We start from the raw sequence: 14,745 nt of genomic DNA on the forward strand, positions 1-14,745 counted from the left end.
ATGGATGTCCCTAGAGAGTTATCTAACCTAGTTACTTTCAATATCTAGTTATTTTATTTAGTTGACTATTAGAAACACTAATTCTATTCATCTGTCTTCTATTGCTTCTGCTTAGGATATTTGTCCATTTTTGTATAGAACCATAGAACCACTGACATAATAGAATGCCCCTTTTTAATATTCTGATTTTTAGTCATTGCTAATTGCTTGCTTTATGATTCCTTCTTAGCACATATTTTATCACTGGCAGAAGATGAATATAGTTTAATGTTTAATGTTTGTTTATAACGCGTTCAAATCTTCCTCTCAACTGTTTCTCTGTGGCCCACTCTCTATTGTCATCCTAATACTTTTTTTTTTAACAAAGTACAATATATTTGGTTTTCTGTCTGAATTGTTAGTGTTGTTTTAAGATTTTTTTGTTCTTAGTTCAAAAATTAGCACACAGAATTTAAGTAAAAATTAAAGTGGGGACTTTATTATATTTCTCTCTGGTAAAAAAAAGCTTAACGTAAAATAGAATTAATTCCATTTTACTCTGCACCTTACAGTTTCTCTCCTCCATGTGTCAGAGAAGTCCACAGTGGAAAAACTGGTACACACAGAGTGAAAAGTTCGACAAGTACCTAGGTTTCTTCCCATTTGACATTTCCCAGATGGACTAGTCAGATGTTACTTAATCCTTAGTATTTGGATATAAATTAAACATAATACTCCAACTAGTTCAGTAGACAATTTCTAGTGTGACAGAATACATATAATAAGAAGAGGTTCATTGTAGCAACAAGAATGTGTAGAAAGAAATGGCTTGACATTTTATCATATCATTGTATATTGATTTGTGTCTAAGAAAAATTCAATGTGCTTTCTTACAGCTCTGATTTTCAGCTTGCTTGAAGGTATATAAGAAAGACATTCAGAAAGAACCTGGTTCAGAGTCTTCCTTTAAAGGCAGTAGATACATTGTTATTATCACCTGTCAAACCATCATAACATGGAGATTTCTGTAATTACTGAGTTTTAAATGCACAGCCTCAAACTGCATAAGCCAATAAATTGATATAATAATGCCTGTGTTGAGGATATTTTTGTGAAATAAAAGCCGCTCTCACATGTTAAAATGCTTTAATCTATTGACATGTACTATTTATAGAAGATGAGTTGAAGGGTACTTTAATTGAAATTTCCATTGTCAATGCAAGTAATTCCTATTTTTCAATGATGTAAATATCATTTACAGAATTGGTATTTTTGTATCTACCATATCTTTCTGATATGTACACACAAAAACGTCACAGCATGGCCTACACCCTTTCAAACCAGTATGATTTTTCCCCAAATGCTCCTAAATATAAAAAATATATTCATTAATATAACCAAATGACTAATAGCCCTATTTTAAGATACTATAAATGATTCACAAATAATTAATAGCTTACAAATTTGAAGTGGAAAGTAGGAATTCTCTCATTTTTTTCAATGTGGTCATTAATACTATGTGGTCATTTATTTAATTAGACCTTTAAAACCATAGATTAACAGTTATGTATATAGTAAGGTTTTAGCAAACAGAAATTGTATTAATAAAGCACTGATTTAATCACATTTTAACTGAACAAAATTATAATTAAAAACCATTTGACAGAAGTGTTTTTAACAGTTAAGATTTTCTTGGCAAATCCATTTAAAAGTACAACAACTTTTCTGAGATAATTTATGTACTGTAATTATTTTAATTTAAGATAGATAAGCAACAGTGTGTGCTGGATGAGAATAGATACAAGACGGGTCCTTCACTGAGGAAATTGCCCTGTACTAGAAACTGAAACTGATAGACAGATATGTGTGTGTGTGTGTGTGTGTGTGTGTGTGTGTGTGTGTGTGTGTGTGTGGAGATGGGTCCATAGGGGACCTTAAGAGAGGCAGAAACAGATCACTCTGGGATTCAAAATAGAGAAAGTTACATATAATTGGACAACAGAGAAATACAATTCATTATATAGATAGCATTTGAAATGGATTTTTCTGTATTAGTAAGGTTTTTACAGATGCAGGTGAAAGTAATGGCTAAGGAAACACTTTATGCCAGAAATGCTTCCTCTAAGAGACCAGTCAGTCTCCTGGTGGTATTCACATGTTCTCCTAGAAACAGAATTCTTCAAATGAGTCTTCTATAGAAGAGCTTCGTGTAAAACTGCTTGAAGAGCATTAGCTCCAATTGAAAGCATGGGAGATTAGAGATCTGGATCCTCCATCTTCACTCTTTCACTATTTGCCGCCACTAACTATATCAACAACTCAATGTGTGTATGCTGTAGATTGAAACAACACATTTTGTATTATAATATAATTTTATCACTGAAAAGCACAACTATTTTAATGATATAAGTTATAGATGTAAAAATGAAATATATCATTTTGGCTGATAGGAATATATGTTTGATAAAAACTTCAGCATAGTATTTTTCAGGGAGGAAGAAAAGGACAACTACATCAGAGGATTCTGATTAGAATCTTCAGAAAAGCATGACATTTTTACATTAATAACAGAAATCTTTTAAAAATGAGAAATACAGATGTCGAATACAACTGTAGGGGGAGTGCCAGGACATATGGCAGAAATAGTAGTAGTTCGGGACAATATTCTAAAGTTTTTGAATGCCAGACTGGCACATGTGGTCGTACTGGTTGTATCCTGCAAAACTCAAGGGTTACAATTCAAACCGGATACATGCACAACCTGAAGAGCTGTGCCTAAGGACTTTGCATTTAAGTTGGATAACAATAGAGAGTTTTCAAACTGTTTTTAAGCCTGAGAATGGTATGATTGTAGGTGAACCTTAAGGAAATTAATCTTTAATTTAAGTTAATGCAGTGTTTTATATAATTATTCAAATTTCAGAAATGTAAATGTAGAATATAATGAACTTAGTGGTCTCTTACAGGCATGAAATGATTTTGTAATTTGACTAGAAGGGAGAAGAAAAAAATCACTTAAACTTTTTCTCAAGTGACCCCAAGAATTGTTGTACCTGATAGAAATAGAAAAGTCACATTTGTAGTGACTGGGGCAAGGTAAGAGGTAGAATTAGTTTTCCTTTGATGATTTCAAATGACTACAAATGCTTTTGTCACACCAAGTGAACAATGTGCTATCATTTCTCCTACAAGGATTTATTTTTCTTTGTCTTTTTTCCTCTTTCAGGGTGAAGTCATTGATGTGAGTTATGGAAATGCAGATGATTTAAAGAAAATTAAAAAAATAAAAAATGTAACAAACCAGATTGCACTCCTGAAATTAGGAAAATTGCCACTACTTTATAAGGTTGGTTCAACAGCTAATTTTTGGTGGTGGGGTGAATATTTTGTTTTGCTTCATTGGAGTTACATACCTCTATGAGTGCGGAGAGAGAGAGAGAAAGAAAAAGAGGTGGGTAACAAAGAGGCAGAAAGTATCATACAAGGGGATGGCTTTTCAAAAATAGAATGTTTTAAATTAAGATCTTTAGGAGAAAAAAATGGTGTCCCTATACTTAAGACAAGAAATACCGCAAGCCAGGTATTGGTGAATTTGTAGGACCTTTTTAAAATTGGCGAACTCTCCTTAATAATACATATCTAGAATGCTAAAAATGAGAACCACAGTATCCTCCTCTTATGACATATGTGAAGCTTCTAATCTATTATCAAAATTGACTAATTGCTATGTGTTTTATGTTAGACTAGTATCTAGCTGATTTACACTCCTCAATGATTGATTTTGTCAACTGTATAACTTCACAGTTACTGACTGTGCTCAGGAATTTAATTAAACTATAATATGCTAAGGAGATGCAGAATTTTGATTTATTTTATTTAAATAGAAGTTTATTAACACTCATCCACTAGATGCATTTACATGATTAAAGCAGTTCAATCTAAGTATCACATAATGAGCCTCCACAATAGACAGCCACTACCTCTCATTCTTACTTAATTTTTTTCTACTGAAAAGAATAATCAGTGTAGTTATGTTACTGGTTTTTTCTGGTTCTGAAGATTTTTTGGATTTCTCTTCATCTAAATTTAAATGAGCTTTGCTAATTCCCAGATCCAAAAAAGTTTCCAGAAATCTGTTGGCACATTCTGTAAGAAGACAAGAGAACATCCTGTGCCTGTTTTTCATTATCTTCCAAGGATGCTCTTATACTTAAATCAATGTCTCATAGTTGATAACTGGCCAGAATTTTAAGATAGTCTTGAAAATATAATATACAGTGATATCAATTATTTGCAAGATAATTTGTCAACATGTATTAAATGCCTTAAAACTGTCATATTTTGAACCCATAATTTCAGTTCAGTCTATATATTCTTAAGGAGAAAAAATAAATAAATAAATTGATCAACGATGTGATAAAATATTAAAATTATATATTTACAGTTGAGTATTAAAAAGTATGCTACATTTTTTACAACTGAATACTGTATAACAATTTCAATGTAAAGAAGAATGTTTAATGAACCATGAAAATTCTCATAAGTCAAATAAGTTATAAAGAGGACATTTATAATTATTATATTATTGTTACTTTAAAGGGAACATTGTTAGTAATATGGGCTAGGTGTTTTTCTAAGCACTTTTTATATGTTTGTTATTACATTAATCTTAACAATTGTATTGTTGAGATAGAGACTGCTGTTATCTTTTATTTATAGATTAGGTAACTAAGGCAGAAAAAGGAGACGTGATTAGCTCAAAGATGAACAGCTACTTACATAAAAAAATCAGGATTTATACCCGGTCTCATCTCAGATCCTGAGTCTTTAATGTATATGTATATGTGTGTATGAATGTGTGGGTATAGTGTAGTTAGAGTAGATTTACAGACAGACAGACAGACAGACAGAAGATGTTAGATTGGTGTTTTTAATTGAGATTCTAATATAAAAAAGAGTAGACATTTTAAAATGAGCCACCTACCACCAGTGTTTTAAAAGAAATAATTAAAAACATGTTAGACTATTATTAAACTCCTTACTCACTTATGGGGTATAAACGTTATTTTTAATTTCGAGATGAGTATTATTAGTGAGTAAGGAAGGAAGTAAAATAGAGTTCGCTCCTTCAACAACAGACCTGATCTTGTGGAGACAAGTTGACATTTTAAGTCAAGTGATATAAGAACTAGGCATTCTAAATCTTAACCTATGACAATTGATTCATATTGTACTTTTTATTAATAACCAGAAGAATTCTTTCTTTAGGTCTTAGGAGACAGAATGTTCCTCTCTAGGTACATTTTGAAAGGACGGTGGAAAACAAAGTAACATTGCTTTGAGTATATTACATGAATCCTGCTTGTTCAACTTTGTGGCATGGGGCCAATTATATACATTGGTTAAATGGAATTATGGATTTCTACCTTATATTTTCTTAAATCTCTAAATATTCTACAATGACTGCATATATATTTTATAAGCAAAAAAATAACTTTAAAAATTCAAGTTATGATAAGGCATTTAAAATTTTCTAATAATTCTTAAAGGCCAAATACTCAAAATACTTACCAGTAGATAATGAATTAAAAGAGAATATTTATATTATGAAATCCTTTGACTATATCAAAAAAGTAGTGAATTAGTGATTTATCAAGAATAGAACACATTTATTAAGAAGCTGGTATATTTTTTCCAGCCTTCTTCCTTATAAGTCTGTGAATAGATTTAACAAAGAGTTCTGCGCAGACGTAATCTTGCCATATATCTGGCATTATCGTCTACATGTAAGAGACAGAACATCCTTTCTTTAAACTATCAATTATGTTCTATCCATCTTTGTTGCCTGTGGATAGTTCCAGAGACTTAGGGGGAATCATTGATATTATTGCTATTAATACACATTCACATAGTAAAGAGAAAGGAAGCATAGATTAGACAAGGTTATGCAGCATAATTATTGCCAAGCTTACCTCACCTGTTCATCAAATATATTCTGGGGCTGAAATTTGAAAATGAGGAAGTAATATAGTAAGGTTGAGAAAGGCAGAGGGCCAATTGACTTCTATGTGAATTACAACTATTAATCATAATTCTAAATGAGCATCTATACTGGGAACATGCATCTGAATGAGTAAAAAGAAAAGTTAATGTTATTTTAGCTATGTAGTAGTCACTAAATCATAGTTCATAAATGAATTTGGGAGAGAATCTGCATCTGAAGTGAGAAGGGCATAAGGGAAGGCATAATGTGATATAAAATTATTTCTTAAATGAGCAGAAAAAGTCTGAAGCCAAGAAGGAGATCTCATTAGTTTTATTGTAAATATTATGTACATGCTAATTTAGTCACCAGAAAGGAGACTGATGGGAAAATCCCCACATTGTATAGCAAGAACTGTGAAAGGCAAATGGCTTGTAGATATATGCTACAGAAAAGAGCCAACCAGGTTCTCTCGATAGCTAGTTTGTACTAGTTCCCTTAAGCTTAAGCCTTAGAGGAAAGGCTTTATTTTAGCTTTGTATTTATAGCAGTTTATTTTATGGAGAGTGCTTTAATTCTTTTAAGCTTTAAGACAAAATATTCTCTTATATGTCATAATGGATTTCACTTAGATTTCTCTCAGTGACAGTCCAAAACATAGTAAAGCAGATTCTAAAATCCTCACAAATTCCCAAATTGCTGAATAGCACTCTAGTATGAAATTGATTTTATAAAATGCAATAAAAGTATTTGCTTTCTCTTTAGAGCCATTTTCACCTAAGCAATAATAATAATAAAAAAAATACTGTGTACTTCATGACAACTAAACATTAAGAAATATCACTGAAATGTGTAGGTTGCACCATTGTCGGGGTTCACACCACATATCAGCCCTGTGTTTTCCAGGAGTCAAAATTATATGCAGTAAAATTACAACGAATACCTATCTTTTGCCTTTTCTGCATGGTGAAATTACACACAAAACCTACAAATGCTATCGCTATTTTTTATAAGTGAAGTAACACATGACATATTTTTAGTACTCATTATATAGTAAGATATCAGCAGACAGTAGTTGGGTTTTTGCATTTTTCTTGTATACATTTTTATTCTAATTACAATTTTAATTATCAAGAAATCCAAATGATTTAGTAGTTTCCTACAAATTAAACAGTTTTATATTTATTCATTAGAAGAAATTTGTATTTTAATATCTATTGTGTAGTGTTTGGCCACTATATAACTTAATCAATCACCTCTTAAGTCTATTAAGGTGAAACCTATTGGAAGAGTATGGAAGAAAATGAGAGGTAGGAAAGACTTGTTAGGTATTATACTTTGGAATAGTTTCCCATAAATTAGGAATGAGTGGTATTATTTAAAGAAAAGCCATGCTATTCAAATTTCAAACATAGAGTTAAGGGTTTAGGGAAGAAATATCTATATCGGCGATTTACCAGTCAATATTCAACAAATGGACAATTAGAAGATCAATAAGAAATCATCTAGTTTATGTAAATGGTGAGAAAACACAGTATTTTGAAAATTAACTTTACATAAAGCATTTGCATACTTTTCATGTTTGCTAAACTATACTTTAAGTTTTATTTACTCTAGTCTCCCCTTTTTTTCCCCAATGACATTTATTTAATACTTCTGACAACTGCATTCAAAGAATTATATTTTTCTTTATAGAGAGCAATATTTACTCTATGTGGTAGAAGATTAAAGATGGTAGAACTAAAATTTAATTTATTTCAAAATTAAAATGTGATGCATTTAGCTAATAATTAGCATCAAAAATATGTGGTGCCTAGTAAAATAATATAACAATGTATAAAAAAAGGAATTCAGTATTTGTTGGTGATAAAATATTCTTGTGCATCCTGTAAATTTATGTGGCATTGGTGTAACGTTATGTGTGATGTGGTAGTGAGGTTAGGAAGGTAGAAGAGAAAGACCCCTATCTTATTGAAAATATAATATATTGTAATTTTCCCTGTTATTGATGAAGCTGGTAGACCTATTTACATGAGAGTCTATGACTATTTCAGATTTTAAGAAAGGTTTAATTCAGTATGATTGCATGATGTTTTTAGGTATAGTTTTGTATGTGAAGGCAAACTTGCTTCTTTTTTCTTAGGACAATTTTTGAAGGCATTCTATGAACAACAAAAAGGAAACACTATCTTGATACTTGAAAAGGATATGCTTGTTCACTGACTAATTTAATGAAACACTTCATACCCAGTTCTCAGAAGTAATTAAAAAAGGCCAATGTTCCGTATTCTATAATTATAAGACTCCAGAACTGCTCTGTTGGTCACAGAAAACATGGTCAAGAATAGAACACAAAATCAAAAAACAGTGGTTTAATGCTTTTAAAAGCTAAATCTGCTGTTGTTTTTTATTCAGAAAGCTTTTTATTTTCCACTTACTGACTTAGTTATTTTCCTAAGTGACTTGGATGAAATATTTCCATATCTACAAAAGGTAAGTAATTTTTGTTGAAATACAACTTTAATCAGAAATTATAATGAAAAACTTTAGACTGCCACTCTGTCATTTAGCAATCAGACTTTAAGAAAGTGAATTTAGAACAAGAATAACTAATTGAATGCTTTACATCCTATTTGTAATATTAAAGTGTTTTTCATGGCTTAAAATCAGATAAAGGTGCATCTACAGATCTTCAAAATTTGTCATGAATAAATTTAATGATTTAGAAATTATGTCTGTATTTTACCTTCATAATAATGTAATTATATTTACTGGCCATTTAAATATTATAAAGTCATACCAAGTGACATAATGTATTACAAGGGTTGATTTTTGCATATATCTTATTTTAATATGATTAACATAAACAATCCCCATGCACCACAAAAAAAAAAATGTGCCAAGCATTTTTTTCCTAATTAAAAGTTATAGCATAAGTTAAGAAAAGCAAGAAAGAATGAAAGACAGACAAAATATGGAAAAAATGAGAGGAAAGGTGGGAGAAAGAGAGAGAAGGAAGGAGGGAGGGAGGAAAAGGAATGGGGGAAGGAAGGAGAGAAGAAATTAGGAAGGAAGGAATGAAGGAAGGAAGGCAGGCAGCAGTTGATCCTTCTAGTTCACTCCTAAAATTAAACACGTTTCAGAAATCTTTATATATTACACATTACTCTAATATCTGAAAGAGTAAGCTTTAGACATATTTTAACTTTTGGGCAATTATTTGGACACACTAATGTAGATGTCTCAAGGTAGTAATATAGGGTTTTGTGGTAATTCTGAGCAGTCCTTTCACATTTCAGCTTTCCTTCTCCTCCTATGTCTGGTTGACACTTTTCATTTTCTACTGCTGTAGACAGGTTTCCCAGCCTTTTCAACATGCTGTATTTGCTCTGTGTTTAATGGATAACTTATTTTTAAATAATGAAGCACAACATGGCAGGATGCAAAGATGGTAAAGACAAGCTCAAGTCCAAGCTCTTCTGCTTGGTGGTTATGTGACCTTAGAATAGAATCTCATTGCCCTGAAGTCTCAGAGTTGTTTTCTTTTTCTTAAGAAAAAAAATCTCTACAGTAATGCTAAAAGTAAATCCAATTTATAAGATTGTGTGAGCATTAAAACTGAAAATACATGCATAAACTCTTAGTAAATGTTATTAAGCCCTTAAAATACGAGATTCTAAAGAGAAAGAGCATGAAGTTGGTAATGAGGAAATGACAGCTCCCTAAAACCTGCAAAGCTGAACTGAACATAATATACTTGTTAGATAAATTAATTACAGAAATACTGTCTTTCGAGGTTATAGTTTCACATTATTTAATAATAAGAATTATCTTGACACCATGGAGCATAATTTGAATCTCACTTAAACAGAATTAAAGTTGCCTCTTTAATTTCCGTGTGTCCGTGTGTGTATGTGTGTGAGTGTGGAATAAGGCAGATACAAATAAATGGAGAAATGAATGTTAAAAATGAATATAACTTGACTATTAAGGATGAATATAAATAATGACCTAACTGGATAGTACATAGTCTCAATTTTTACAACCTTCAGTATTTATTTTCATGAATAGACATTTTTTGAGGTGATGGAATTATATAATATTAAGAAAATAATATTATTTTAGGAATTAAAATTAAAATCTAATTTTTTAAATTTATTTTTAAAATTGAAGTATCACGTATGGTTTAAGAATGTCATGAAATTGTCTACATCATAAGGTTGTTGTATATATTAATTGAAATAATGCATGTAAATGCACAACACATGCCTAACATATCCTAAGCTCTCATTAAAAGTAGGCTAATATTTTATTTAACCACCCTGAAATGTTCTGTGAATCATTGCCTTTCCACTTGTATTTCATTTTCTTAATGGTCACCTATATGTGGTCAAAATCTAAGATTTCATTATCTGCTAAATGATATGATGCCTGCCTTGTTTGTTTAAGTAAAGGCTCAGCACTTTAGTGAAAGGTTTAAATTATTTTGGGAATGATTATGATATTGAAATTTGAGTTCAAAATTTTCTTACATATTCAAATTTGAGATGCACTATCCTAAAACTAGTTGAGAGATTTTGCATAGTGTCTTTCAATTCTGCATTGATATTTTATAGAAGTAATGGGTGTAAAAACTTTTAAATGTAAAAATAAATCAACCCTTGGTTTTATACTACCAGATTATTAAAATAATCTACTTGATGTATAATTATTAATCACTAGCTATATGGCTCTATAGTCTCTCTTTTTTTTCTTCTCATTCACTCATGATAAAAATAGATTATCTTGCTCAGGAACACATTAATAAGATGTCAAAGGCAGTAACTTGAATTTTACTGACCCATTTTTCCAGTAAAATATGTGAGGACAGAGTTAAATTGCTTCTGGAAATAAATATGATTGAAAAATATTTACTATCTATTTGGAGGAGAAGCACCTGTTCCCTAAAATTTATGTAATTAAACTTATACCTATACAATGTATCTGGTTTTATATTCAATATACTTTCTGTTTTTTTAACAAATTAACCTTTAACAAATTATAAAAGCCTTAATATAAACAAGCTTAAAATATTCTCACTTGAACTTTGAATATAATACTCAATAAAATATTGTTTTAAGGAGCAAGTAATAACATGTTAATTTATTTATTCTCATAAATATTCATTAAATCACTTTCTAACAAAAATGTGTATTTACTATATTTGTGCAAAGGCTACTAGAAAGGTTGTATAGACTGATATATATTTATTTATTAAAGAGTAAAAATTTTGTGGTTTTAATTACGTACAGTTTGAAAAGGGCCTTTCTGTTACAGGTAAAAAAAAGTTACTTTTATTTACTAGATATGCATTTCTAAATTTCTTTAAATCTTTATGTCAATTTTATATATTTTCTCATGTGTTGCATTTTAGATTATGCTTAGTAATTTCATTTAGAATAATAAATGTTTTTTTATTTTTAAAAATTAATAATACATATATTATTTGCTTATTATAGTTATCTAATATTAAAATTTTTAAACTAACAATACTAATGAAATAATTTTAACCATTAATGGAATAATGCCATATTTTAAATCAATTTTGTATTGGAAAATTTTTTAAAAATTAAAGAATCTCTATAATGTCAGAAATCTATGTAGTATAATACCAAACTTAAATTTGAACTAAAATTGACAATCATGGAAGAAATAGCAGATTATTCAAAGAAAATTATGTTTATTCATCAATTTTACTTACAATTTTTTGTTTTAATTTAAATCTATGAAGGTGTAAAATTACTATCCCTACCTATCAATAAAGAACATACTTATTTTTCATAAGTATATGATTACCCATATCAAGTTTTTTTCATATTTTTATACAAAGGCAGTTTTTAAAGAATTTTAGGATTAATCACATCACATATAAAATGAGTCATTGAATGAAATTTTCAAGAAGAGCTCTTTACAGTTCTAATGTGCCAAACTTAATTGACATTGTTCCAATACCCAAATTAATGACCGACTGCTCCAATATAAATTTTTTGCTTTTAAATAATAACATATTTGTAATTAAACAATAGTACAAATGGGTGATGATATTATGGATATTAAAATATCTGTGATATCATCTAAAATTTATTTTCAGTTCTGTAAGGAATGGACAATTTTAACACTGTGTCTTATATTTTGAGTGATATCAAACTCAGTTTTTAAATAAAAACAATGTAAACCAGAAAGGGTACCCCAAAACCTCTTAAATAATGTGAACATAGTTTCATATTCTATTTGTAAACTATCATTTACACACATGTGTTTCATAAACTTTACAAACTCAAGGATTCTTTAAGAGGAGAACTGGCAAAAAACAAAAATTGTAATACTTAGATTAAAATGAAATTAGCCTATCTCCCAAGTCACTGTTATGTTACAGATAGGCAAGTGGTGTTCTACCCAGTTCGAATCCTTCCTTACTACAGTTTATTTGACTTCCATAGGAGCATATCTAAACCTTTCACAGATGTGTGAGATGCCTACATTAAATTTTCATTTTTACTTTAGAATATTAAACAAAATGAAGCAAATTAGCCCACATCAGCTCCCCGTGGTATCATATGTGCTGACATGCTCTGTATGTTTTAATGTTTGTACTCATTGCTTTTGACATGTTTTGGTATACAACAGACTATTCTGAAATAAAACAAGAATATGGGTATCTTTGGGATACAATTTTGAGTGGATCAAAAGATTTATTAATAGAATCGCTAATAAAATAGTTTAATTTCTAAAATTTTCAAATTTTTCTGCAGTATTCTGGGTTCTTTATTGTCTTAGACAACAAAGCTAAATGACAAAGTATTTAATGCTAAATTAGAATCAAAGAAGTTTGGAGAAAATAACAGTTAACTGTATTGGGAATGATGAAATAAAACGGCTACAAATGGCATATTTTATATGATAATTTTTAAAACATATATATAAATATTTTCCTTAGGTTTTAAAAAATTTCTAGTATGAATTACTAAATATATAGTTTTTTTTCCCCCTTTTATTTTGTTGGCTTCATCATGTTGTGCTTTAATTGATTACAAATCTATTTTCAAAATAAGTTAACATACAGATCAGATTACTGGTAACTTAGAAAATAATTTTGTTTGACAATTAATTTGAGATTATTTTAAATTCTGATCAATTAGAGGTTCAGTTCTAATGTCTTTCACCCTGAAACTGGGAAACACATGCAGATGACAGTTTACAAATAGAGTATGAAACCATGTCCACCTTATTTGAGAAGTTTTGGGATAGCCTCAATTACTTAAATTATATTTATTAAATGCTGGAAATTTAAAGGTACTACTTTATGTATTTAATGGGGAATTTGTTAAAATGCCATTGTACATAATGTAATTTATAAAGATTTTATTGAAAAGTAATTAATAGGATAATAATTTAGTTACCTTGGAATAAGAAACGCATAGGAATCCTGCATCTGAGTCACGGTGCTGTGTTTAGAAGAGGTGGCTAAAGACAGAATTGAATTCATCACAATCTGACCCAAGTGGTCTTTGTGTATGCATTTGCATTAGTTGTTTACTTGTACCTATAATAAGTTTTTTATCTCATATTTCATGCCTAAAGTATAGAATTTGATCATTTACATGGGGTTTGAATCCCAGCTCGACCACTTAATCATTTAGTCTTCAAGCCTTTTAACCTCCTCTGTAAAGATTTTCTTCCTTATAAAACCAGTGTAATAATAGTGTTGTTTTTATATCACCTAGCTTTTAGTAAATGCTCAATAAATGTTCATTATTATTGTAGCAATGGTAAAAGAATAGTTCTTATTTTCACTGGATGTCATATAAACACTCATAATTCTCACAAAACTGCTGTGAAGTAGTGATGGTAACTGCTCTGCAGTAAGTCTCTGAGTGAGTGTCTTACTCAATGTCATACGTGTATTATACAGGAGAGCTAGACCTGTTATTGCGAATCTAGTGCGCTTTCTGATTCCCCACAGCTCCTTAATTTACCTGTGTTTATGAAAGAACCTTTACTTTGAGATGCCTTCTCTCAGATGTTAGCATCGCTGTGGCTTCAGTCATGGTTTTCATAAGTAAACAAAGAGTTTACAGATTATTTTCAAATGATTCCAAATGAGAAAGATATATATGAAAGATAAAGTGATTGTGGAGGACAGGTGATTAGCAGGCAAGTGTTAATCATACTATATTTTTATTTCTATTAAAATCTTAAAAATAAAAATTTTTGAAATAGAGAGTGTGTGTGGTAGGGGTTGGTGTTGAGGGTAAACCTAACCAGTATTCTCAGCAAGTGCCTGAAAATACCTCTGTTTTAGTATTAATTTAGTCTATCCTCTCTCCCATGGGAGCTGTTTAAATGGTTACAAGATGTGCTTTTCGTTTGGACAATATTTCCCATTAATGTGGAGAGTCTTTCAGTGAACTTCTGCTTTTAGTGAATCAAACATACTAATCAGAGGATTCAAACTTACCAACTTAGCTGTCCAAAATCTGATTTGATTTAAGGGATAAGAAATATCACTTGATATTTTTCATGCAAAGTATGGTGAAAATCATCAACCAGTGCATTTGATATTGTCATTAGGGTTAAATTACTCTTCATCCACATTGACTGAATTTTGATATTTTTATTAGATTATTGACAGCCAGATTACTGACATAGCCTTAGGCACTCAGAAAAAAGAAAGTTGAATGTGAATTGGTGTTAAATTTGTTCCCGAACAGAGTATCTGGTGAAATCATAGGGCACTTGTACAT

At 30.1% G+C, this 14,745-nt stretch overlaps 1 protein-coding gene across 2 annotated transcripts in view; it reads left to right on the forward strand.

Annotated features, from left to right (window-relative positions):
- NAALADL2 (N-acetylated alpha-linked acidic dipeptidase like 2) overlaps positions 1 to 14,745 on the forward strand; it is a 798,563-nt gene that overhangs the window by 325,457 nt on the left and 458,361 nt on the right. For both annotated transcript variants that reach the window (XM_016156514.2, XM_016156436.2), the window contains exon 4: positions 3,206 to 3,325. In XM_016156514.2, coding sequence (XP_016012000.2) covers positions 3,206 to 3,325 — 120 coding nt within the window. The remainder of the gene's footprint in view (positions 1 to 3,205; positions 3,326 to 14,745) is intronic.

Source organism: Rousettus aegyptiacus, unplaced genomic scaffold (assembly GCF_014176215.1).
Source record: "Rousettus aegyptiacus isolate mRouAeg1 unplaced genomic scaffold, mRouAeg1.p scaffold_m13_p_4, whole genome shotgun sequence".
In the NCBI taxonomy this organism is placed as follows: Eukaryota; Metazoa; Chordata; class Mammalia; order Chiroptera; family Pteropodidae; genus Rousettus; species Rousettus aegyptiacus.